This window comes from Gorilla gorilla, chromosome 8, assembly GCF_029281585.2.
Source record: "Gorilla gorilla gorilla isolate KB3781 chromosome 8, NHGRI_mGorGor1-v2.1_pri, whole genome shotgun sequence".
Classification (NCBI taxonomy): Eukaryota; Metazoa; Chordata; class Mammalia; order Primates; family Hominidae; genus Gorilla; species Gorilla gorilla.
This window is the reverse complement of record NC_073232.2, coordinates 107,964,472-107,990,307: the sequence shown is the minus strand read 5'-3', so window position 1 is coordinate 107,990,307 and position 25,836 is coordinate 107,964,472. Positions and strand designations below refer to the sequence as shown.

General features: G+C 41.8%; 1 protein-coding gene across 12 annotated transcripts in view; it reads right to left on the bottom strand.

The window, feature by feature from the left end:
- The window catches only part of ENTPD1 (ectonucleoside triphosphate diphosphohydrolase 1), a 190,993-nt gene that overhangs the window by 155,969 nt on the left and 9,188 nt on the right, over window positions 1-25,836 (bottom strand). For 7 of the 12 annotated variants that reach the window (XM_055352595.2, XM_055352593.2, XM_055352604.2 and 4 more), the window contains 2 exons: window positions 17,934-18,171; window positions 17,046-17,190 (listed from right to left, as the gene is read on the bottom strand). In XM_055352595.2, the coding sequence (XP_055208570.1) occupies window positions 17,046-17,082 (37 nt within the window). In that variant the 5' untranslated portion in view covers window positions 17,083-17,190; window positions 17,934-18,171. Of the gene's footprint in view, window positions 1-17,045; window positions 18,172-25,836 lie in introns of those variants that run through there. The other 5 variants (XM_055352603.2, XM_055352594.2, XM_055352592.2 and 2 more) reach the window with 4 other exon arrangements.

Sequence of the window (25,836 nt, the reverse complement as noted above, 5' to 3'; positions counted from 1 at the left end):
TAAGAAAAAGTTAGGTATGTCATGAATGCATAAAATATATGTAGATATTAGTCTATTTTATCATTTACTAACATAAAATATATGTAACTCTATTATAAAAAGTTAAAATTTATCAAAACTTACACAAACACAGACTATACATAGTGCCATTTGCACTTGAGAGAAATGGAAATAAACATAAAGATGCAGTATTAAATCATAACTTCATAAAATTCACTGTAGAACATACTGTACTATTGTAATGATTTCATAGCTACCTTCTGTTGCCATTGTTGGGAGCTCAAGTGTTGCAAGAATCTGCTTAAAACACTGTGTGACGATCATCATCTCTGTGTGAGCAGTTCATCTTTCCAGTAAATTGTGTGTCACAGTAAAAACTGATCTCTCATGGCTCTCACATATTTTTCATTGTGTTTAGTGCAATACTAGAAACCTCGAATAACACCGTGGGATCCATATAAAGTGCCACTAGTGATGCTGGAAGTGCTCCCAACAAGCAGAGAAAAGTCATGCCATTACAAGAAAAAGATGAATTGCTTGATATGTACCATAAATTGAGGTTTGCGGCTGCAGCTGCCCACCATTTCAGATGGACAATTCACCTTATAAACAGACAGCATAAACTTACAGTATCCATAAATACAGTATAGTACTGTAAATATATTTTCTCTTCCCTACAATTTTCTTAATAATCTTTTCTTTACTTAGCTTACTTTATTATAAAAATACAAAATATAATACATATGACATACAAAATATGTATTAATCAACTGTTTATGTTATCAGTAAGGCTTCTGGCCAATAGTAGGCTATTAATAGATAAGTTTTGGGGAAGGCAACAGTTACATGCTAATTTTTGATGAGGCTCAGCGCCTATAGCCCCCACATTGTTCAAGGGTGAACTGAAATATGAAACAAATTCAATAGTTAGATAGCCTAAATAAGCTATTATTTTCGTATTCCCAAACTTGCTAAAGATTGCTCCAGTTTGTAATAACTAAAACTACAATGAAGTTGTCTTAGAATTTAAAAAATATTTTGGATGGGAAGGATAATAACTTAATAATAAACTTAGATAATTTAACTTATACAAAATATTTATGTGAATACTGTGATGTTTGTACAACTGTCACTCCACATATAAAAATTCTAGATTTGTTTAGATTTTGGCATCAGACTGCTAGGAGTAACCATTTAGGTAGATGATATCATTGCAGCATTATTTTTAACATGCTGCTAAGAGAACTTCTATTAAACAACGTCTATCACTTGCCTGCTGACATCTTAAATTTTTTTAAACATGGCTAAATTCATTTACTCCACAATTAGTTGTAAATAACCATGAGAAAAGTAATGCAAGCATATATCATTTCTAGGTTAAAATAATAAAAAAATACATGTGCTTAAAGGAGTTAAAACATTGATCTCACAAGCAAATGGTGGGATTGGAGGTAGAGAGATTGCATTCTTCCCACGGCACATCTTGAGTCCTTATAACTGATTGACAAGTGAGGGAATTCTTTCCACAAAGAAATGGGTAATAAATGAAACAAATCTTTATGATTGAAAAATATGAATCACATATAAGTTATCAAAGGGATTTCCTAGACAACTTCCAAACAGGAGGTAGAGACCTTGAGGTCATCTGTAGACTGAATTTTGACCACCATTCTCAGATACAGAGAAAAAATTTCTAGAGAATAAATATGAATGGAAGCCTTATGCTTGGGAGGTTGTCTAGGCTTGTTAATAATACAAGAGTTGGTCTTGATTAAATGAGTCTCTCCTTTCCTTTTCCTCAAATAAATGGGAAAATTCAGTGTACCAAAACTATGACTCAAATCGAGAGGTCACACTGTGAATCTCGAAATGTTAGAGCTCCATGTTTTGTCCAAACAAATCTCATAACCTGACTAAACTGCTTGGACTACATGGAACAAATTGGCATTTCATCAACTTCTGACCCTGAGCTGGGGCATAATTTACTGTGGAAACACTGACGAAGGAGCTTCATGTTCTTGGGAGCTCTCTGGATTTTAAATTCTAAACTGGAGATAGCAGTGAGCCAGTGACCCTAACCCGAGTTTGAAGGTGGTGCCACTTCTCTGGGAGCACAAAGTTCAAAAGGATGAATTTGGGAAAAAGCATCACTTCTGGTGGGCACTTCTGTCACTCAGGACCCAGTGTGCAGAGATGATACTGGGAACTAAAACACCTAAAAATTCAAGAAACTGAGTGAACCCTCTCATAGATAAACCCCCCAAAATGCACCAAAACACATCAATCATCAAACTTTTGAAAATTAAAGACAAATAAAATATCTTGAAAGTAAAGAGAGAGAAACAACACTTTACTTTTAGAAGGAAAATAATTTGACTTACAGTAGCTTTCTCATCAGAAACCACAGAGCCCAGAGAAAATAGCACAGTATTTTTCAACTACTAAAATAAAAGAATTGTCAACACAGAATCCTATATCTAGCACAAATATTCTTGAGGAATGAAAGGAAAAGTAAGACAGTCTTGGATGAAGGAAAATGAACAGAATCTATCACCAGCATATATACCCTAAAAGAATAGTTACAGGACTTTTCTATGCAGAAAAGAAATGTTAAATAAGAATTTTTGGAAGACAAGAAGAAAGGAAGAACACAACAAAAATATGAATAATTATAAAAAGCTTTCCTTCTCTTTAGTTTTTAAAATTATATTTGATGAAAGAAGCAAAAGTTATAACACTTTCACTATGGTTCTAGTATATGTAGATGATATATTTATGAACATTATAAATAGAAGAGGGTAAAGTGATCTAAAGGGAGGTAAGGTTTCTATTATCAAACACAGCCATTTCAGTGCACCAGAAATTGAGCAAAGGCAGACAACAAGTTGAAAAGCATTTATTCATGAAAAGTCTCCAAAACTTTGGGTAACAACAATGGGAAACTATGACCTGCTTGCCAGGGATGACTCCCCTTTAGTCTCTACCCATAACATGGACACAGCTTGGCAAGATAGTAGTTCAGCCATGAAAACCAGCAGCTTTCCTCCAGAGAGGGCAGGCTTAACCCAAGGTGGGAAGAGAAAACCACTTTTGCCAGCTAGATGTGAACAGGGAAAACCCCACGGTTTTGTAGTTCCAGTTGGGATGTGAAGTGGACCAACCAAAAATTTAATGGAATTATCTGAGAAGATATAAGCATTCCACATCTCTCTCTCTGACCTGTGTGTAGTGGAAATCCAAGACAGGCTAGCAAAAAGTGAAAGCCAGAGATTTGAGAACTGGCTATAACTTTGAAAGCATTCCCTAACTCACAAACAGATTGAGCAGGAGGGGGTGGAATCCCTGTGGACTCAGTTTTTTTAACACAACCTCTCCTAAAGTGTAGGCTGTCCACTAAACTAAAGTAGACATGAGGGCAACTTGCAGAAAGCCAGGCTAAAAATTAAGAATAAAAAGCTGAGCAGAGGTATCAGTAGCTACACACCACAGAGAAGAGAATCTGCAATTTAATCCCAGACAAATTGGTAGAAAACAACAATCCTCAGAAAAATAAAACAGAATCCCGAGTTGCTATATTAGTTCATATGTCCAGTATTTAATTAAAAATCACTAGATATGCAAAGAACTATAAGAGTATAACCCATACTCACAGAGGGGGAATAAAGAAGTCAGTATAAACTGACTTTGAATGGGGCCAGATATATAGGATTTAGCAGAGATTTCAAGAAGTTATTATGATGTTCAAAAATCAAAGAAAAATATGATAATGATTCAGCGATAGGAAATATCAATAAGAAACAAAAGCCATAGCAAAGAATCAAATAAAAATTCTAGAGAAGAAAAGCAAAATAACTGATATGAAAAATTCACTAGATGGGCCCAAAAGTATAATAGATTGAAGGTATCAGAATAAGGAATCAGTTAATTTAACAGTATATCAATAGAAAGGATCTGATTCAAGTAACAGAGAGGAAATAGATTGATGAAAAATAAAAAGAGCCTCGGAGATCTATGGGACCATTTCAAGTGTCCCAACACACATGTAAGAGGTGTCCCAGACAAAGAGGAGAGAGAAAAAATGAGCAGAAAATGTACTGGAAGAAATAAAGGCCCAAAACTTCTCAAATTTTACCTTTAAAAATTAACCTGGGCAACCCCCTTTGGGTCCCCTCCCATTTTATGGGAGCTCTGTTTTCACTCTATTAAATCTTGCAACTGCACACTCTTCTGGTCCATGTTTGTTATGGCTTGAGCTGAGCTTTCGGTTGCCATCCACCACTGCTGTTTGCCACCATCACAGACCCATCACTGACTTCCACCCCTCTGGATCCAGCAGGGTGTCTGCTGCACTCCTGATCCAGCGAGGTGCCCATTGCCACTCCCAATCAGGCTAAAGGCTCGCCATTGTTCCTGCATGGCTAAGTGCCCAGGTTTGTCCTAGTTGAGCTGAACACTAGTCGCTGGGTTCCATGGTTCTCTTCCATGACCCACGGCTTCTAATAGAGCTATAACACTCACCACATGGTCCAAGATTCCATTCCTTGGAATCCGTGAGGCCAAGAGCCCCAGGTCAGAGAACAAGAGGCTTGCCACCATCTTGGAAGTGGCCCACCATCTTGGGAGCTCTAAGAACAAGGACCACCCCGCCCCGGTAACATTTTGGTGACCACGAAGGGACATCCAAAGTGGTAATATTGGACCACTTTCACTTGCTATTCTGTCCTATCCTTCCTTAGAATTGGAGGAAAATACCAGGCACCTGTTGGCCAGTTAAAAATGATTAGCCTGGCCGCTGGACTTAAGTCTCAGGTGTGAAGCTATCTGGGAAAGGGCTTTTTTTTTTTTTTTTTTGAGACAGAGTCTTGCTCTGTCACCCAGGCTGGAGTGCAGTGGTGCAATCTTGGCTCACTGAAAGCTCCACCTCCCAGGTTCACACCATTCTCCTGCCTCAGCTTCCCCAGCAGCTGGGACTACAGGTGCCCACCACAACACTCAGCTAATTTTTTTGTATTTTTAATAGAGATGGGGTTTCACCGTGTTAGCCAAGATGGTCTCGACCTCCTGACTTCGTGATCCGCCCACCTCAGCCTCCCAAAGTGCTGGGATTACAGGCGTGAGCCACCTTGCCTGTCCTGGGAAAGGGCTTTCTAACAACCCCCAATCCTTGTGGGTTGGGAGTGTTGGTCTGCCTAGAACCAGCTTCTGCTTTCAATTTTCCTGGGGAAGCCGAGGGCCAACTAGAGGCAGAAAGCTGTTGTCCCAAACTCCCAGCATTAGCTGGTTCAGATCATGGCACAGCCAGAAGTCTCTACTCAACAGGTGCCCATGTGTGTGCCCCTACCTTTCCTTCTGACCCATACCTCCTAGGTCCCAACCACGACTTTCTTGAAAGTGCAGCCCCAAAATTCTCCTTACCTCTGAATCTACTTCCTCCCATCCCTGCCTCCTAGGTACTAATGGTTCAGAGTTTCATTTCCTCTAGCAAGTTGTATCTCCAAAGGGATCTAAGGGAGCTCTACACTGCATCCTTAGGCCCCTAGGCTATGAATCCAGAGAGTCTTGTCCCTGGTATCCCTCCCAATTTAGGTATACAGCTCTCGACATGGACAGTTATGTGAGACCCATTCCCCACCACCCTTGCCAGGGACCCAAGTTTGTAAAGGGCTAGGAGAAAAGAGAGAGAAAGAGAGAGACAGAGGGGAGAGAAAGAAAGAGAGACAAAGAGGGAGTCAAAGAGAGAAAGAAAGAGAAAGAAGTAGTAAAGAAAAAACAGTGTGCCCTATTCCTTTAAATGCCAGGGTAAATTTAAAACCTATAATTGATCATGGAAGGTCTTCTCCATGACCCTATAACACTCCAATACTACCTTGTTGTCAGTGTAAACAAGAGCATAACAGCCTGAAAACACTGAGACCACTGACAGTGTTCCCATCAAAAATCTTTAACCCAGTAACCCGCAGATGGCCCAAATGCATTCAATCTGTAGTGGCAACTGCTTTGCTAACAGAAGAAAGTAGAAAAATAACTTTTAGAGGAAACCTCATTGTGAGCACACCTCACCAGTTCAGAATTATCGTAAGTCAAAAAAGCAAAATGGTAGCTTACTAACTCAAATCTTACTCGTATGGAGCTATTCTGTTAGAAAAGGGTGATTTAACCTTAACCACTGAAAATTCCCTTAACCCAGCAGATTTCCTAAGAGGGGATTTAAATCTTAATTACCATACAGAGGTCCGACCAGACCTAGGAGGAACTCCCTTCAGGACAGGATGATAGATGGTTCCTCCCAGGTGATTGAGAAAAAAACCACAATGGTATATCTCCCAATGCTAACCCTCCCCCCTCGCCCCAACCCACAACAGTCCCCAGAGTGTGATGTTCCCCTACCTGTGTCCATGTGTTCTCATTGTTCAATTCCCACCTATGAATGAGAATATGCAGTGTTTGGTTTTTTGTTCTTGCAATAGTTTACTGAGAATGATGATTTCCAATTTCATCCATGTCCCTACAAAGGACATGAACTCATCATTTTTTATGGCTGCATAGTATTCCATGGTCTATATATGCCACATTTTCTTAATCCAGTCTATCACTGTTGGACATTTGGGTGGGTGCAGTGCACCAGCATGGCACATGTATACATATGTAACTAACCTGCACATTGTGCACATGTACCCTAAAACTTAAAGTATAATAATAATAAATAAATAATTTAAAAATTAAAAAAAAACAAAAAAACAATGAACTTGAGATAATAATAATAAAAAAAAACCACAATGGGTATTCAGTAATTGATAGGGAGACTCCTGTGGAAGCAGAGTTAGGAGAATTGCATAATAATTGGTTTGCTCAAACGTTCGAGCTGTTTTCACTCAGCCAAGTCTTAAAGCACTTACAGAATCAAAAAAATCTATCTCAATCCTGACTCAAAATGTTACCTACACCCTCTCTGACACAAATTTGCATAAGAACTGTTTTATTTATTGGAATGTATCTTGATGGGGCAACTAGGTTGTTATGAAATACTCAGGAAACCAGCCCAGCTCTACAACTCACCCCTGAGCACAAAGGCAATGTTGGGCATGCTGTAAAGGACCACTAGAATACAGCAGCCTGGACCCTTTTCTTTGTGGTCAAGAAAGGCAGGAAAAGGGGTGCAGGACTGCTACTCGGTAAGTGTAACTAACCCGATAAGCAGAGGTCCATGGGTGGTTACGCACCCTGGAAAGGAATAAGCATTAGGACCATAGAGGATGCTCTAGGACTAATGCTCATCGGAGAATGGCTAGGGGTGCTGGCATCCCTGTGTTTTTTTTTTTTTTTTTTTTCAGATAGGAAACATTACCCCTAAGGCAAAAACGCCCCTAAGATGTATTCTGGAGAATTCGGCCCAGTCAGAGTGTATGTACCTTTTTCCCTGTCAGACTTAAAGCAAATTAAAATAGACCTAGGTAAATTCTCAAATAACCCTGATGGCTATATTGATGTTTTACAAGGGTTAGGACAATCCTTTAATCTGACATGGAGAAATATAATGTTACTGCTAAATCAGACACTAACCCCAAATGAGAGAAGTGCCACCATAACTGCAGCCTGAGAGTTTGGCGATCTCTGGTATCTCAGTCAGGTCAATGATAGGATGACAACAGAGGAAAGAGAATGATTCCCCACAGGCCAGCAGGCAGTTCCCAGTGTAAACCCTCATTGGGATGCAGAATCAGAACATGGAGATTGGTGCCGCAGACATTTGCTAACTTATGTGCTAGAAGGACTAGGGAAACCTAGGAAGAAGCCTATAAATTATTCAATGATGTCCACTATAACACAGGGAAAGGAAGAAAATCCTACTGCCTTTCTGGAGAGACTAAGGGAGGCACTGAGGAAGCATACCTCTCTGTCACCTGACTCTACTGAAGGCCAACTAGTCTTAAAGGATAACTTTATCACTCAGTCAGCTGCAGACACAAAAAAAACACTTCAAAAGTCCACCTTAGGCATGGAGCAAAACTTAAAAAACCCTATTGAACTTGGCAACCTCGGTTTTTTATAATAGAGATCAGGAGGAGCAGGCGGAACTGGACTAACGAGATAAGAAAAAGGCCACCGCTTTAGTCATGGCCCTCAGGCAAGTGGACTTTGGAGGCTCTGGAACACAGAAAGGCTGAGCAAATCGAATGCCTAATAGGGCTTGCTTCCAGTGTGGTCTACAAGGACACTTTAAAGCAGATTGTCCAAACAGAAATAAGCTGCCCCCTCGTCCATGCCCCTTATGTCAAGGGAATCACTGGAAGGCCCACTGCCCCAGGGGACGAAGGTCCTCTGAGTCAGAAGCCACTAACCAGATGATCCAGCAGCAGGAATGAGGGTGCCTGTGGCAAGCACCAGCCCATGCCATCACCCTCACAGAGCCCCGGGTATGTTTGACCATTGAGGGCCAGGAGGTTAACTGTCTCCTGGACACTGGCACGGCCTTCTCAGTCTTACTCTCTTGTCCCGGAAAACTGTCCTCCAGATCTGTCACTATCCGAGGGGTCCTAGGACAGCCAGTCACTAGATATTTCTCCCAACCACTAAGTTGTGACTGGGGAACATTACTCTTTCACATGCTTTTCTAATTATGCCTGAAAGCCCCACTCCCTTGTTAGGGAGAGACATTCTAGCAAAAGCAGGGGCCATTATACACCTGAACACAGGAAAAGGAACACCCATTTGTTGCCCTCTGCTTGAGGAAGGAATTAATCCTGAAGTCTGGGCAACAGACAGACAATATGGACGAGCAAAGAATGCCTGTTCTATTCAAGTTAAACTAAAGGATTCTGCCTCCTTTCCCTACCAAAGGCGGTACCCCCTTACACCCGAGGCCCAACAAGGACTCCAAAAGATTGTAAAGAAACTAAAAGCCCAAGGCCTAGTAAAACCATGCAATAGCCCCTGCAATACTCCAATTTTAGGAGTACAGAAACCCAATGGACAGTGGAGGTTAGTGCAAGATCTCAGGATTATCAGTGAGGCCATTGTCCCTCCATACCCAGCTGTACCTAACCCTTATACTCTGCTTTCCCAAATACCAGAGGAAGCAGAGTGGTTTACAGTCCTGGACCTTAAGGATGCCTTTTTCTGCATCCCTGTACATCCTGACTCTCAATTCTTGTTTGCCTTTGAAGATCCTTCGAACCCAATGTCTCAACTCACCTGGACTGTTTTACCCCAAGGGTTCAGGGATAGCCCCCATCTATTTGGCCAAGCATTAGCCCAAGAGTTGAGCCAGTTCTCATACCTGGACACTCTTGTCCTTTGGTACGTGGATGATTTACTTTTAGCCGCCCGTTCAGAAACCTTGTGCCATCAAGCCACCCAAACGCTCTTAAATTTCCTCGCCACCTGTGGCTACAAGTTTTCCAAACCAAAGGCTGAGCTCTGCTCACAGCAGGTTAAATACTTAGGGCTAAAATTATCCAAAGGCACCAGGGCCTTCAGTAAGGAACGTATCCAGCCTATACTGGCTTATCCTCATCCCAAAACCCTAAAGCAACTACGAGGGTTCCTTGGCATAACAGGCTTCTACCAAATATGGATTCCCAGGTACGGCAAAATAGCCAGGCCATTATATACACTAATTAAGGAAACTCAGAAAGCCAATACCCATTTAGTAAGAAGGACACCTGAAGCAGAAGCGGCTTTCCAGGCCCTAAAGAAGGCCCTAACCCAAGCCCCAGTGTTAAGCTTGCCAACGGAGCGAGACTTTTCTTTATATGTCACAGAAAAGAGAGGAATAGCTCTAGGAATCCTTACACAGGTCTGAGAGACCAGCTTGCAACCCATGGCTTACCTAAGTAAGGAAATTGATGTAGTGGCAAAAGGTTGGCCTCATTGTTTACAGGTAGTGGTGGCAGTAGCAGTCTTAGTATCTGAAGCAGTTAAAATAATACAGGGAAGAGATCTTACCGTGTGGACATCTCATGATGTGAACGGCATACTCACTGCTAAAGGAGACTTGTGGCTGTCAGGCAACCATTTGCTTAAATATCAGGCTCTATTACTTAAAGGGCCAGTGCTGCAACTGCACACTTGTGCAACTCTTAACTGAGCCACATTTCTTCCAAATAATAAAGAAAAGATAGAACATAACTGTCAACAGGTGATTGCTCAAACCTACGCCACTCGAGGGGATCTTCTAGAGGTTCCCTTAACTGATCCCAACCTCAACTTGTATACTAATGGAAGTTCCTTTGTAGATAAAGGACTTCGAAAAGTGGGGTATGCAGTGGTCAGTAATAATGGAATACTTGAAAGTAATCCCCTCACTCCAGGAACTAGTGCTCAGCTGGCAGAACTAATAGCCCTCACTCGGGCACTAGAATTAGAAGAAGGAAAAAGGGTAAATATATATATACAGACTCTAAGTATGCTCACCTAGTTCTCCATGCCCACGCAGCAATATGGAGAGAAAGGAAATTCCTAACTTCTGAGGGAACACCTATCAAACATCAGGAAGCCATTAGGAGATTATTCTTGGCTGTACAGAGAAACCTAAAGAGGTGGCAGTCTTACACTGCTGGGGTCACCAGAAAGGAAAGGAAAGGGAAATAAAAGGGAACCACCAAGAGGATATTGAAGCCAGAAGAGCTGCAAGGCATGACCCCCTCCATTAGAAATGCTTATAGAAGGACCCCTAGTATGGGGTAATCCCCTCCAGGAAACCAAGCCCCAGTACTCAGCAGAAGACATAGAATGGGGAACCTCACAAGGACATAGTTTCCTCCCCTCAGGATGGCTAGCCACCGAAGAAGGAAAAATACTTTTGCCTGCAGCCAACCAGTGGAAATTACTTAAAACCCTTCACCAAAACTTTCACTCTCACTGCACCTCCTCCATGCCACTGTACTACCAGTAGCTCCCCTTACCAAGAGCTTCCATGGAGAATGCAGCTTCCTGGAAATATTGATGCCCCATCGTATAGGAGTTTTTCTAAAGGAAACCCCACTTTCACCGCCCACACCCATATATGCCCCTGCACTTCAGGCCATACATTTCAATCCCTGTATGTTTAAGCTCCTTGTTAAGTTTGCCTCTTCCAGAATCGAAGCTGTAAAATTACAAATCGTTCTTCAAATGGAGCCCCAGATGCTGTCCATGACTAAGATCTACTGCAGACCCCTGGACTGGCCTGCTAGCCCATGCTCTGATGTTAATGACATTGAAGGCACCCCTCCTGAGGAAATCTCAACTGCACGACCCCTACTATGCCCCAATTCAGCAGGAAGCAGTTAAGAGCGGTCGTCGGCCAACCTCCCCAACAGCACTTGGGTTTTCCTGTTGACAGGGGGACTGAGAGACAGGACTAGCTGGATTTCCTAGGCCGACTAAGAATTCCTAAACCTAGCTGGGAAAGGTGACCGCACCCACCTTTAAACACGGGGCTTGTAACTCAGCTCACACCTGACCAACCAGGTAGTAAAGAGGGCTCACTAGAATACAAATTAGGCTAAAGCAGGAGGTAAAGAAATAGTCAAATCATATATCGCCTGAGAGCACAGGTGGAGGGACAATGATCAGGACATAAACCCAGGCATTTGAGCAGGGAGCGGCAACCCCCTTTGGGTCCCCTCCCATTTTATGGGAGCTCTGTTTTCCCTCTATTAAATCCTGCAACTGCAAAAAAAAAAAAAAAAAAAAAAAAAAAAAAAAACCCTGCAGATCCAAGAACCTCAATGAACTTCAATGAACAATGTGTGTAAGATAAACACAAAGAGAACCACATCTAGGTAGCTAGGCGAATTGCTGAAAACAAATTTAAAAGGTGAAGGATTTGGGATTGTAGCTTACTTAAAGCTTACAGTTATCCTGACACTGTCTCATGGAAACAGGCAGAAGACACAAGATTCCTGCATCATAAACAAAAGACTTTATTACTCACAGAACAGCAAGAAGAATGCACATCAACATATTTGCCTAAGTTCCTTATGCCTAAATCCCACAGGGCCCATGCCTACCCACACAGTGGGTTGCAACCCAGGCAAAGGGCCCAACACTTTTTGAGCAAGCAGCAAATCAGTTTCCCTGCCTCTCCTTAGGTAGTGAGCAGGGACACAGTACCACTCTATGGTCACCTTGACCAGCTAGTTGACTATATGACTAGCTACAGAAATGGCTCAGTGTCAGAAGATGAATAAAGCTTGCCATCTGTCACGCTCAGCAAGAATATGCATGTTTTAGTTCATTTTACATTGCTATAATGGAATACCTGAGACTGGGTAATTGATTTTAAAAAGAAGTTTATTTAGCTCATGGTTCTGGAGACTGGGAAGTTTAAGACTGGGAAGCCACATCCGACAAGGGCCTCACGTTGCATCATAACATAGCAGATGGCATCACATGGCAGGAGCACACATGACAGTGGCAAGCAAGCATGTGCAAAAGAGACAAAACATGAGAGGAAACTTCACTTTATAACCACCTGCTCTCTCAGTAATTAATCCAGTACTGCAAGAGACAGAACTCACTCACTCCCACAATATGGCATTAATCCTTTCATAAGAGCAGATCTTTCATGACTCAAATACCTTTTAAAGTCTTACCACCTCTCAACCCGTTACACTGGGGACCAAGCCTCAACATGAGTTTTGGTGGGGACAAACCATATTCAAACCACAGCAATGCAGGAACAAATAGGAACCAAAGGACTGCCTTTCACAACCAAAACCAAAAGGAGAGAACTGAGCTATAGTGGAGCAAAGTTGCCATATCTTATCACAGGTAAACCACCATTAACCTGAAGTGGATTTTAAGTTAAAGTTATGAAGTTCAAGAAAAATAAAAATCCCTAGAGTAACCACTGAAAAATGAACTTTAAAAATATACTTAAAAATGAGCTGGGCACAGTGGTTCATACCTGCAATACCAACACTTTGGGAGGCCAAGGCAGAAGGATTGCTAGAGACCAAGACTTTAAGACCAGCATGGGCCACATAGTGGGACCCCCGACTGCACAAATTTTTTTTAAATTAGCTGGATGTGGTGTCACACATCTGTAGTCCCGGCTACTCAGGAGGCTGAGGTGGAAGGATTGCTTGAGCCTGGGAGGTCAAGGCTGCAGTGATCCATGATCACACCACTGCACTTCAGCCTGAGTGACAGAATGAAACCCTGTCTCAAACAAGCAAACAAAAATACAAATATAAATAAGTAGTTGTCAGGGGATGAGGGAGAGGGAAATGAGAGTGGCTGCTTATAGATACAGGATTTCTTTTAGGAGTAATTAAAATGTTCTGAAATTAGATAATGACTCTATAAATATACTAAAAACCACTGAATTGCACACTTTAAAGGGGTGAATTTAAAGGTATGTGAATTATATCTCACTAAATGAATTAAAATATTGATTTAAAACAAAAGAAGGCAGTAAAAGGGGAACAGAGGAAAAAGAAGAAATAAGACATATAGAACAGAAATAGCAAAATAGACAAATCCAAACATACCAATAACTACACTGAATGTGAATGAACTAAACAGTTCAATCAAAAGACAAAAATTGTAAGGATGTATTTAAAAAAAAAAAACAAGATCTAACTACATGTTGCCTAAAAGAAACACAGTTTAGATTAAAATATACAGTAGGTTGAATAGCATGCATAAATAGCTGCTATGAAAGAGCTGGAATGGCTATATGAATATAAGACGAAATAGACTTTATGACAAGGCACATTAAAAAAAGGAAGGACATCTAATCATAATAAAAAGGTTAATACATCTGAAAATATAACAATTATACACATATAACACCTAACCACAGAGCCCCAAAATACATGAAGCAAATACTGACAGAATTGAAAGGAGAAAGAGACAAGAGGGTATGACTCAGTTATCTGAAATGACTCCTGATTAAGTAAAGTTCACAAAAAATAAATATTGTTATCGTGAAGTTCCAGGAGAAATCAAAAAGGCAAAACAAGAATCATTGCATAAACCTTTTATTTAAACAAGTTTATAAACTATAACGTTTCCAGATTCCAGGGATAACCAAGGAGAATAACTCTCTCCAGTGAAAACTTAACGATTCTTTTCATTCCCGTCGTCCTTTTGCAAAACAATTCCAAGGCCTACTGAAACAGTAAGATAGTATCCAGAATGTACATTCTCACAAGATGTAAGAAAGCAGACCTGAAAATACTATTTTGATAATATGTGGGCTAATCTTATTCTTAAACTGTTGTTGCTGCTGCTGTTGTAGTTTTACAAACACTGCATATTCTAAAAAAAAAATTTTTGAAACTCTGTTTGAAAAATAAATAAATAAATGATAAATATATTCCTTCCATGAAGTAAAGTAATGCACAAATGAATAAATAAATGATAGCATTTGTGCAAAGGTTAAGAGGTTGTAAACTTATTTAGTTTCATCTCTGTTTGGTATAATATATAATATCATAAAGTGTTATAAGCTATTCTATCTTTCAACATAATCTTAAACTCAAGAAAAAATTAGCTTCTTTACTGCTAGACTGCAAGTTGGCAACAAACACATGGTTTAGTAGACAAAATAATACATTTATTAAGGCACTATGCCTCCAAAAGAGAACAGTGGTTAGTTACAATCCAAAACTGAGACCTGAAAAGAAGTAATGTATTACTAATTAAATAAGAAAAATAACTGGTAAATTAAGTTTTCAAACTTTAACGTTTATTTATTTATTTATGTAAATTTTATTTTTATTCCTTTTTTGAGACAGGGTCTCATTCTATTGCCCAAGCTGCAGTAGTAGTGGTGCAATCATAGTTCACTGCAGCCTTGTCCTCCCAGGCTCAAGGGATTCTCCCACCTCAGCCTCCCAAGTAGCCAGGACCACAGGCCCATGGCACCACATCCGGCTAATTTTTGTATTTTTTGTAGAGATGGGGTTTCACTATGTTGCCCAGGCTGGTCTTGAACTCCTGAGCTCAAGCAATCTGCCCACCTCTGCCTCCCAAAGTGCTGGGATTACAGGAGTGAGCCATCATGCCCAGGCCTCAAACTTTAACTTAAGAAAAATGTAGATGTCATTTCTGTGATAATGGTGCCATTATTCTAGACTGTAAATAAATAAAATAGAGACTTACTACACTTTGATCTGTACAAAAATTTGGACTTATGCCAAAATAGCTGTAACTATTTAAATTGATGAATGGATGGATGGCTATATGGATGGATATAAAAATAGTTGATAGATTTTTTTTTCCTTTCTGCTGCTGCTTCATGGTAGAGCTAACCCACCCCTTGTCTCTCACTCCAGCTGCAGTGGATATCCTGTCTACCTTTTTTGTGGACATTTGTCCATCAATAACAAATGGGTACCCCAAAAGTCAAGAGTCACACAAATATTAAACCAAGTTTTATAAATGTTTGTGCTGTTGAGTTAAAGAGCTTACAAGTACTACAGGGACTGATTCTCTGACAAGGAAGCAAACCCAGGCCACAGGTGTGAAAGCACAGAATCTTAGCCACTGCACCACAAGGTGGAATGCCTTATTTGTAAATCCCACAGGGAATTCAAAGCAGGCAGTTTGAGTGTACAAAGGATTTTAATTTTGTTTTGGGTTAGATTTTTGCATTTTAATTTTGTCAAGACAATTTCTAAGCCAAGACACTATTGTGTCTTTCTTTAATTTGATTGTCCCATAAATACAAGTAAGACAATTGTTTAGAATGAGAGATCTCCAAAATCTTCTTTTTAAGAAAAAAAAATTAAAGTTCTTTCTAATTTAAAGGATCCATCTTTTGGCCACTGATGATTAGAATTTCCAATGGTTTACAAATTCCAGTAGTGACTCAACAATAAGCCTCTTCATGAAAAGTCCAGGAGATAATTTTCCAGGTTTAGAATAAGTTTTTACTATATAAACAAGAGGTGTTCCTTGAGAGCATATGGAGGAGACAGTCTCCATGATCCCCGAAAATTCACTCAGAAGTAGACTTAAGATAACAAAGACTCTTGCCGCCACAGCCTATTTTTTTTTTTTTTTTTTTTTAAGACAGAGTCTCGCTCTGTCGCCCAGGCTGGAGTGCAGTGGCGCAATCTCTGCTCGCTGCAAGCTCCGCCTCCCAGGTTCACGCCATTCTCCTGCCTCAGCCTCTCGAGTAGTTGGGACCACAGGCGCCCGCCACCACACCCGGCTAATTTTTTGTATTTTTAGTAGAGATGGGGTTTCATTGTGTTGGCCAGGATGGTCTCAATCTCCTGACCTCGTGATCGGCCCACCTTGGCCTCCCAAAGTGCTGGGATTACAGGCGGGAGCCACAGCGCCCAGCCCACCACAGACTACTAAGGCTGGTGTTTGTGCATATGGTGCCACTAGTAACCAACAAATTTGCCAGGGACCACCAGTCACAGACCCGTTAATCCACTGGCACCAGGTAGGCCCTCCTGGGATTAGAATTTTCCCAGCCTAACCAGGCAACAGGAGCCCCTTACAGATGGAACTTAAGACAAACTCCCCTGAGAGCTTGACATAGTTGGAACAAAAAGTATACTGCTTAAAATCTTATGTGACCAGCCATTTTTAGACTGGTCACCTAATGTGACCTGAAAACCATGCTCCCTAAAATCGCAAGGACCAAGAGAAAATGCTCTCAAAAGTCAAGGTCTTATACGGACATGAAATAAGACAATAGGAGAACTTCATCTGGTTTTTATTTTGGGGACTACAGCAAAGTTTATAGACACAGGTCTAGTCAGAACCGCAAAACCGATCAGTCTGCAGTGCCAGCTCAAATAGAGAGTTTATGGGGGTTTAGGCCCATGTCCTACCCTATGGCATCCTTCTTTATGACACAACAACACGGAAAGACAAAGACTATTTCTGGAAGGAAAGGGACCGAACAATGTGAATATTCATACCAAAAAAGGACACCAGAGTCGCTACACCCAAAACTAGTCACACAAATCCTTTTTTCCCATTAATCAAGGTTTTGGAGATGAAAATGAGACAAACAGTGATTTTTACCATCGGCTCTACCAGATTCCACAGAGGGAGAGAGGCCGGGAGCCTGACTGGTAAGAATTTCTTACCCTTCTGCTGGCTTGTCAGGTCCTTGGTTCCCTTCATTGCAGCTTCCAGAAGAACAGAGCAGCTTTGGTATCCTGTTCACAGCACCAAACCTGGAGGGGCCAAGGAAAACTTCCCCTTTGCCCTCTGAAGTTTCACTGACAATTGCTGACAAAAAAGGCAGGTTAATAGGAGAAAAGGCATACAAATTTATTTGATCATAATTTTACACGTACACAGGAGACTGCAGAATGAAGACCTGAAGGGGAGGCTGGGCACAGTGTCACATGCCTGTGACCTCAGCACTTTGGGAGGCTGAGGAGGGAGTATGCCTTGGGGCCAAGAGTTTAAGGTCAGCCTTAGGAACAAAGCAAGATTCCATCTGTACAAAAAATTTTAAAATTAGCCAGGTATGCTGGGCCCAGGAGTTTGAGGCTGCATGAGCTGTGATTGTGCCACCGAGCTCCAGCTCGAGTGACAGTGTGAGACCCTGTCCCTAAAAAAAGTGAAAATAAATAAAATAAATAAAAGATACAGGGGAAATTGTCCACTTTTATGCTTAGGTTCAACCAAGTATGAACAGCCATGTAGAAATATGACGGGATAAAAAAAGAGTGTGATCTAATGCTATAGACTGAGTGGGAGAAACTCAGCAATGCTGTCTATCTAGATTCTTCTTGACCTGTGTGCCTTCCTTCCTTCTGGATGTGGGACAGGACCCACTCTGCAATGGGATTCAACAGTCTAAATGTGGGGTAGAAGCCTCTCCAGAATGGGTTTCAACAATCTGGAACAGTCAAACGAGGCAGGTCAGATCATTTCTTTATGGCCAGTTTTTATACAGAAAGGCTGGGAGAAAGAGAAAGTTAAAGTGATATTTTTAGGTTTTGTTGCTGGCTTCTATGACCCACCTGGGGGAAGAGGAATTCTAGTTTCCATGCCTCGGGGGAGAATGAGAGGCCAGAGACAGAAGGGCACGAGAAAGTCCGAGAGGGCACCAGCACAGTAAAGATCCAGGGCAGTTCTGCTTCAGAGGCCTTCATTTGTGGCTATCATTTTCTGGGATCCTGGAATAGCCACAGCTATCTGCGAAAGTGGCTGGGCAATGTCATCTTTTGGCTATATTGTGCTCAGTAAAAAGCTGGGGCTCTGTTTATTTGAGAGAAGAGAGAACAAATATATAGTCAGCAATAAACCGTTTCTGCCATAGAGTCAAAATTACACAGATTCAGAACTGGACAAAATGTGGGACTATAGACAGTCTCCAAGGGATGAAATGAGGAAGAAGAGCAAAGAAAAAAAGAAAAGGAGTAGAAACCCCTCTTCCCTTGTTATTAATACTACTTCCCTTGTTATTAATACTAAATGGCTAAAGAAAAATTTTTAAAAAGGTTTCAAAGTGAAAACATACTTCTTTCCTCTACAATGTATTCATTGTTTATTAATCTCTTAAAAAGCAAGGAGATGAATTCTGCCAGAGCTACTAAACATTTGTTTTCTGCTAAACATGTAGACACCGTTTATTCAATTTACTTAGATAAATGCTTGTGAACAATAATTTAGATAAATTACATAGTTATTTTAATCATGAGTATCATTAAAAAAATTTTTTTTAAACGGTCTGGCTCTGTTGCCCAAGCTGGAATGCAGTGGTGTAATCTCTGCTCACTGCAACCTCCACCTCCTCTGTTCAAGTGATTCTCCTGCATCAGCCTCCTGAGTAGCTGGGATTACAGGACGGCACCACCACACCCGGCTAATTTTTGTATTTTTAGTACAGACAGGGTTTCACCATATTGGCCAAGCTAGTCTGGAACTCCTGACCTCAAGTGATCTGTCCGCCTCCGTCTCCCAAAGTGCTGGGATTACAGGCATGAGCCACCGTGCCTGGCCTATCATGGTTATTATAAAAATTAATGATGGTTTAAAATTACGTTTTGGGGGCTGTGCACAGTGGCTTACGCCTGTAATCCCAGCACTTTGGGAGGCCGAGGGGGGGGGTGGATCACCTAAGGTCAGGAGTTCGAGACCAGCCTGGTCAACATGGTGAAACCCTCTCTACTAAAAATACAAAAACTAGCTGGGCGTGGTGGCACATGCCTGTAATCCCAGCTACTGGTGGGGGCGGGGCCGGGACTGAGGCAGGAGAATTGCCTGAACCTAGGAGGTGGTGGTTGCAGTGATCTGAGATGGTACCACTGCACTCCAGCCTGGACAACAGAGGGAGACTCAGTCTCAAAAACAAACAAACAAACAAACAAACAACAAAAAAAAACACTGCATCTTGGGGAGCAGGAGTGGGAAAAGAAAGGTGGGTTTGGTTATGAAAAGACAAGAGGCCCGGGCACGGTGGCTCAGGCCTGTAATCCCAGCACTTGGGAGGCCAAGGCCGGCGGATTGCCTGAGGTCATGAGTTTGAGACCAGCCTGACCAACATGGTGAAACTTCGTCTCTACTAAAAATACAAAAATTAGCCGGGCGTGGTGGCAGGCACCTGTAATCCCAGGTACTCGGGAGGCTGAGGCAGAAGAATCGCTTGAACCCGGGAGGCGGAGGTTGCAGTGAGCCGAGACCAGGCCATTGCACTCCAGCCTGGGCAACAAAAGCGAAACTTCGTCTCAAAAAAACAAAGAAAAAACAAACAAACAGAAAAAAAAATAAGGAAAAGAGGAGAGATTTTCAGGGAGACAGAACTGCTCTGTATCTTTACTGTGGTGGTGGAAACATGAAACTACACATGCATTAAAATTTCATGAACTAAATATACACACACACACAAATAAAACTGGGGAAATCTTGAAGATTGGTGGGTTGTATCAATGCCATTATTCCACTTGTGATATTGTATGATAGTTTTTGAAGTGTTACCTTTGAGGGTACACAGGATTGCTCTGAGTACTTTCAATTTCCTATAACTTCATGCATCTACCTGAAGGTTGTAGGTTGCATTACCTACAACTTCATCTATCATGAAATAGAAAATTTAATTTTAAAAAGTCTCAGCTGATGAAAATGATTCTACAGGTACTCAGTTAAGTTTTTAAAAATGAAGAAATGCTCAATTTGTAATTATTGTATTGAGAGAGCTCTCACCACTGTTCTTTTGCTACCAGAGCAGAATTTTTTTCACGAAATTATTATTAACTGTTTTTCAAAATCTAAATACCACACAACATACATACTACCACACAAACATTGTTTAACTTTTTATTAGACACTGGGTTAAGAGTTTAAATGTGCCTTTTTTAGTGTAAATGATAGTATGCTCTGTGTACTGTTCTGTAACTTGGTTTTTTCATGTATTTGTCTTGGAGATATTTCCATTTCACTAAATAAAGAACTACCTCATTCTTGCTGTTGCAGAGTATTCCATAACGAATGCATCATAGTTTATTTATCCACTCTGCTACTGATAGACATTTACATTGTTTCCAATATATATGCTTCTATTTGCCTCTTCTACACTTGTGTGGATTTCTCCGGAATAGCTATCAAGAAGTTAAATCTCTGGGCCAGGCGCAGCAGATCATGCCTGTAATCCCAGCACTTTGGGAGGCCGAGGCAGGCGGATCACAAGGTCAGGAGATTGAGACCATCCAGGCCAACATAGTGAAACCCTGTCTCTACTAAAAATACAAAAATTAGCTGGGCGTGATGGCACATGCCTGTAATCCCAGCTACTCGGGAGGCTGAGGCAGAAGAATCACTTGAACCAGGGAGTCGGAGGTTGTAGTGAGCCGAGGTCACGGCACTGCACTCCAGCCTAGGGACAGAGTGAGACTCTGTCTCAAAAAAAAAAAATAAAATAAAAAGAAATAAAAATTAAAAAAAGAAGTTAAATCCCTGAATAAAGGGGCATACGCATATAAAAACTTAATAGATACTGACCTATGGCCCTCCAAAAAAGGCTATAACAGTTTACATTCCTAATGCAGTATGCCCATTTTTTTATATCATCATTTGATGTCATCAAACTTTTTCATTGTTGACAATCTAACTTGGAAAAATCTAGTATCTTTTTTTAAGTAAACTTTTTTGTTGAAGTATAAACATGAATACAGAACAATGCATAAATCAAATGTATATATGGCTCCACTAATTTTTACAAAGTGATGGCTAGGAGAGGTGGCTCACACCTGTAATCCCAGCACTTTGGGATGCCGAGGTGGGCAGATCACTTGAGGTCAGGAGTTCAAGACTAGCCTGGCTAGCATGGTGAAACTCCATTTCTATTAAAAATACAATAATTAGCTGGGCATAGTGGCACATGCCTATAATCCTAGCTACTCAGGAGGCTGAAGCACGAGAATCGCTTGAAGGCAGGAAGTGGAGGTTGTAGTGAGCCAAGATTGCACCACTGTACTCCAGCCTGAGACACAGAGCAAGACTCTGTCTCAAAAAACAAAACAAAACAAACAAACAACAAAAAAAGTGAGCCTGCCCATGTAACCCTAGCCCATTTGAAGACATGATTACCACCAGCTCAGAAATATCCATTGTATTCCTACCCAGTCACTACTCCTCTCAAACTTAACTGATGGCAGCGGATGCTACCATCACACTAGCTGCAGCAGGGAGGCCCCGCTGGGCCTGGGCACTCCATGGAGCCGGTGGGAGGCCTGCCCTTTCTGAATTGGGGTGGGAGCTACCCAGGTACCACTGCAGCCCCCCCAAACTGCGGCTGCAGACCCAGGCCTCATGCTCTATGGAGCAGGTAGAAGCTCCACCCTCCTGGGCAGGGCGGCAGCCGCCCAAACCATGGCTGTGCATCTGAGCCTCCCTGTGCTCTTGGAGGAGGCCAGGAGCAGGCAGGATCTGCCCTCCCGGGTGCAGCTGCAGCCCCCACGACCAATAGCTGCAGACCAGGTCCCCGCTGCATGGAGCAGGCAGGAGTTGGGAACAAGCGGGATCCCTGAGTTGGCAGGGCGGGAGCTCCCAGGTACAGCTGTGGCCACCCTCCCAGGCACAGGACCCGGGCATCTCTGCAGCCTGCACCCTCGGGTGCCCAGGAAGGCGCCCCCCTCAGTCCCTGCAGGCTTAGGAGTGTCTGCTCCCACTGCCTGACCTCTCTTCTCTCCCAGCGCCTGCTCAGATCTCTCCAAGTGGGGTTGGGCTGAACACCCGGGCCATGAATGGCAGCGGGAGGCAGACAGGTTGCTGGGCAGAAGGGGGTGGGGTCCCCAGTAAGGCACCACCTTCAGGCCATGGAGGGCCTGAAAGCTGAGGGCCAGGCCACGAGTCCCACACACCAGAGTGGGGACTCCCTGCTGCCTATGGCCACCCATGGACCAATCTGCATGTACTTACTACCCTATGAGCCACAGGACTAGAGAGGATGGCCAGAGCAGGACAGAGGATGCAGAGGACAGAGATGAGGGGACGACCAGCTGCAGAGAAGAGCTACCATCTGCTGACAGTTTGAGAGGCCTGCAGAGACCTCCAAACAACCTGTCTGCAGAGAAGAGCCACCCTCTCCAGGGCCTCCTGTCTGCTGAGAGCAGCAGATGATGGGACGACCAGCGGGCAGAGAGGAGCTACCCTCCCCAGGGCCTCCTCTATGCTGAGAGCTGAACACTTGACTGGAGGATCTGCAGAGAGGAGCCACCCACTGAGGGTCTCCTCTGAGCTGTTCTAACACTTAATAAAGTTTATCTTTGCCTTGTTCATCCTTCACTTGTCTGTGTACCTCATTCTTCCTGGACGCAGGACAAGAACTTGAACAAAGGCGCTACTGGCCACAGAGGTTTCTAGGAAGAAAATTGACAACCCAAAGATCCCATAACATAACCACTGTCCAACATTCTAATAATATAAGGCAGTTTTGCCTATTTTTTGAATTTTATACAAATGAAATAATATAATATGTTCTTTTGTGTATCTTGCTTTAGATCAACATTATATTTGTTTTTGTTTTTGTTTTTGTTTTGAGACAAGGTCTCACTCACTCACCCAGGCAGGAATGCAGTGGCATGATCACTGCTCACTGCAGCCTTGACCTCCCAGGCTCAAGTGAACTTCCCACCTCAGTTTCCCAAGTGGCTGGAACTATAGGTGCATGCCATCACACCCAACTAAATTTTTAAATTTTTCATAGAGACGAGGTCTCACTACATCGCCCAGGCTGGTCTCAAACTCCTGAGCTAAAGCAAATTCAACCACCTTGGCCTCCCAAAGTGCCATGAGCCACCATGCCTGGCCAAATCAACACGATTATCATTTAGATTGTCTAAGTTGGCCTGGCGCAGTGGCTTATGCCTGTAATCCCAGCACTTTGGGAGGCCAAGGTGGGCAGATCACCTGAGGTCAGAAATTCAAGACCAGCCTGGCCAAAATGGCGAAACCCCATCTCTACTAAAAATACAAAAATTAGCCAGGTGTGGTGGCAGGCGCCTGTAATCCCAGGTACTCAGGAGGCTGAGGCAGGAGAATCGCTTGAACCCGGGAGGTGGAGGTTGCAGTGAGCCGAGTTCACGCCATTGCACTCCAGCCTGGGTGACAGACTTACACTCTGTCTCAAAAAACAACAACAACAAAAAAAATTGTTGTGTGGCAGTACTTTGTTCATTTTCATTGCAATATTATTATTCCATTGTATGAGTATACTACAATTTATATACATTTTGCTTTTGATGGATAATAAGGTTGATTGTAGTTTGGTGCTATTTTAAATCATGCTGCTATAAATGTTGTCATACAAGTCTTTTGTTAAATATATGTATTTACCATACACACACACACACACACACACGCACACACATTTTCTACTGGGTATACACCTAAAAGTGTATATTTTGCTGGGTCATAGGGTATGTATATGTTTAGCTTTATTATATGAAGCCCAACAGTAAATGGTAGCCCCAATTTATACCCCTATCAGTAGCAAATGAAATATCCAGTAACTCCATATCCTCCACCTTCAAAAAGTTTAACCACTTTAAAAGATATGGAATTCTATCTTATTATTGTCTTCATTTGAACTTCTTTGATAATGATGTTGAGTTTCTCTTTTATGTTTATTACTCATTTATATATCCTCCTTTATAAAAAGTCTGGTCAAAATTTTGGTCAATTTTTTGGGGGATTGTACATGGATTCTTTACGTATTCTGGGTACAAATCCTTCTTTTTATATGTGTGTATGTGTATATTTACATATATATACATATATATATATAATATTTTACCATTGAGTAGCTTGCCTTTTTACTCTCTTAATACTGTCTTTTTATTAAGAGAAATTCTCAATGTTAACAAGACACAATTAAACAATCTTCTTCTTTATTGTCAGTGATTTTTGTCCAGCTTAAAAACCCTTTGCCTACCTCAGGATTGTATTATCTTACATCATGTTCTAGAAGCTTTATTTTTTCCCTAAGTGTAAAATCTATGTAAAATTGATGTTTGGGTATAGGTAAGGTAGGAGTACAGATACACTGTCATCCCTATAAATATCCAATTGGTACAGCACAGTTTATTGACAAAATCACCCTTTCCTCACTGTACTGTAATATTACCTTTGTCACAAATCAAGTGACTACATATGTGTGGGTCTTTTTCTGGACACTATTCTTTTCCAAATCTATTTGTTGATCTTGGAGCCAAAGCGATACCATTTTATTCTAACAATTATTTTATCTTAATAATAAGATGTGATATCTAGTAGGTAGAGGCCTTCTAGCCTTGTTCTTCAAGATTCTCTTGGCATTTTTGACCTTTTGAAATTACACGTAAATTTGAAATCAGCATGTCAATTTTCACCCAAAAATGCTGAAATTTTTACTGGACTGTATGAATCTATACATGAATTTGGGAAGACTTCACATGTTTTCATTAATAAGTCTTTCTAGCCATGAATTTGGTGCAGCTCTCCATTTATTTAGGTTTTCTATTATTCCTCTCAGAAATATTATATATTTTGATATGTAGTTTTGTTTTGTTTTGTTTTTTTGACAGAGTCTTGCTCTGTTGCCAGGCTGGAGTGCAGTGGCGTGATCTCAGCTCACTGCAATCTCTGCCTCCTGGGTTCAAGCAATTCCCCTGCCTCAGCCTCCTGAGTAGCTGAGACTACAGGCATGAACCACCATGCCTGGCTAATTTTTTGTATTTTAGTAGAGATGGGGTTTCACCATGTTGTCCAGGCTGGTCATGAACTCCTGACCTCAGGGGATCCACCTGCCTCAGCCTTGCAAAGTGCTGGGATTACAGGTGTGAGCCACTGCGCCCAGCCAGATCTTTTTTTTTTTTTTTTTTGAGACAGAGTCTCGCTCTGTCGCCTAGGCTGGAGTGCAGTGGCACGATCTCAGCTCACTGCAATCTCTGCCTCCTGGGTTCAAGTGATTCTCCTGCCTCAGCCTCCCGAGTGGCTGGGATTACAGGCGCCTGCCACCACGCCTGGCTAATTTTTGTATTTTCAGTAGAGACAGCGTTTCACCATGTTAGCCAGGCTGGCCTCAAACTCCTAACCTCAAGAGATCCACCTGCCTTGGCCTCCCAAAGTGCTTGGATTACAGGCGTGAGCCACTGCGCCCAGTGATATGTAGAGATCTTATACTATTTCAGATTTATTCCTGTGTATTTAGTGTTTCTTCAGGTAATTGTACATTTTATCATCTAAAAGTTTTACTTTATTATGGCTATAACATAGGAATACAATTGAACTTTCTATATTGACGTTATATTTATTCTTTCCATTGCTCTTCATTTATTTCTGCATTTCCGTGCATCCATCTGAGATCATTTTTTCTTTAGCATGAAGAATTCCCTTTAGCAATTCTTTGTGTGGGTCTGTTAGTGGTAATTTTTCCCTCAGTTTTTG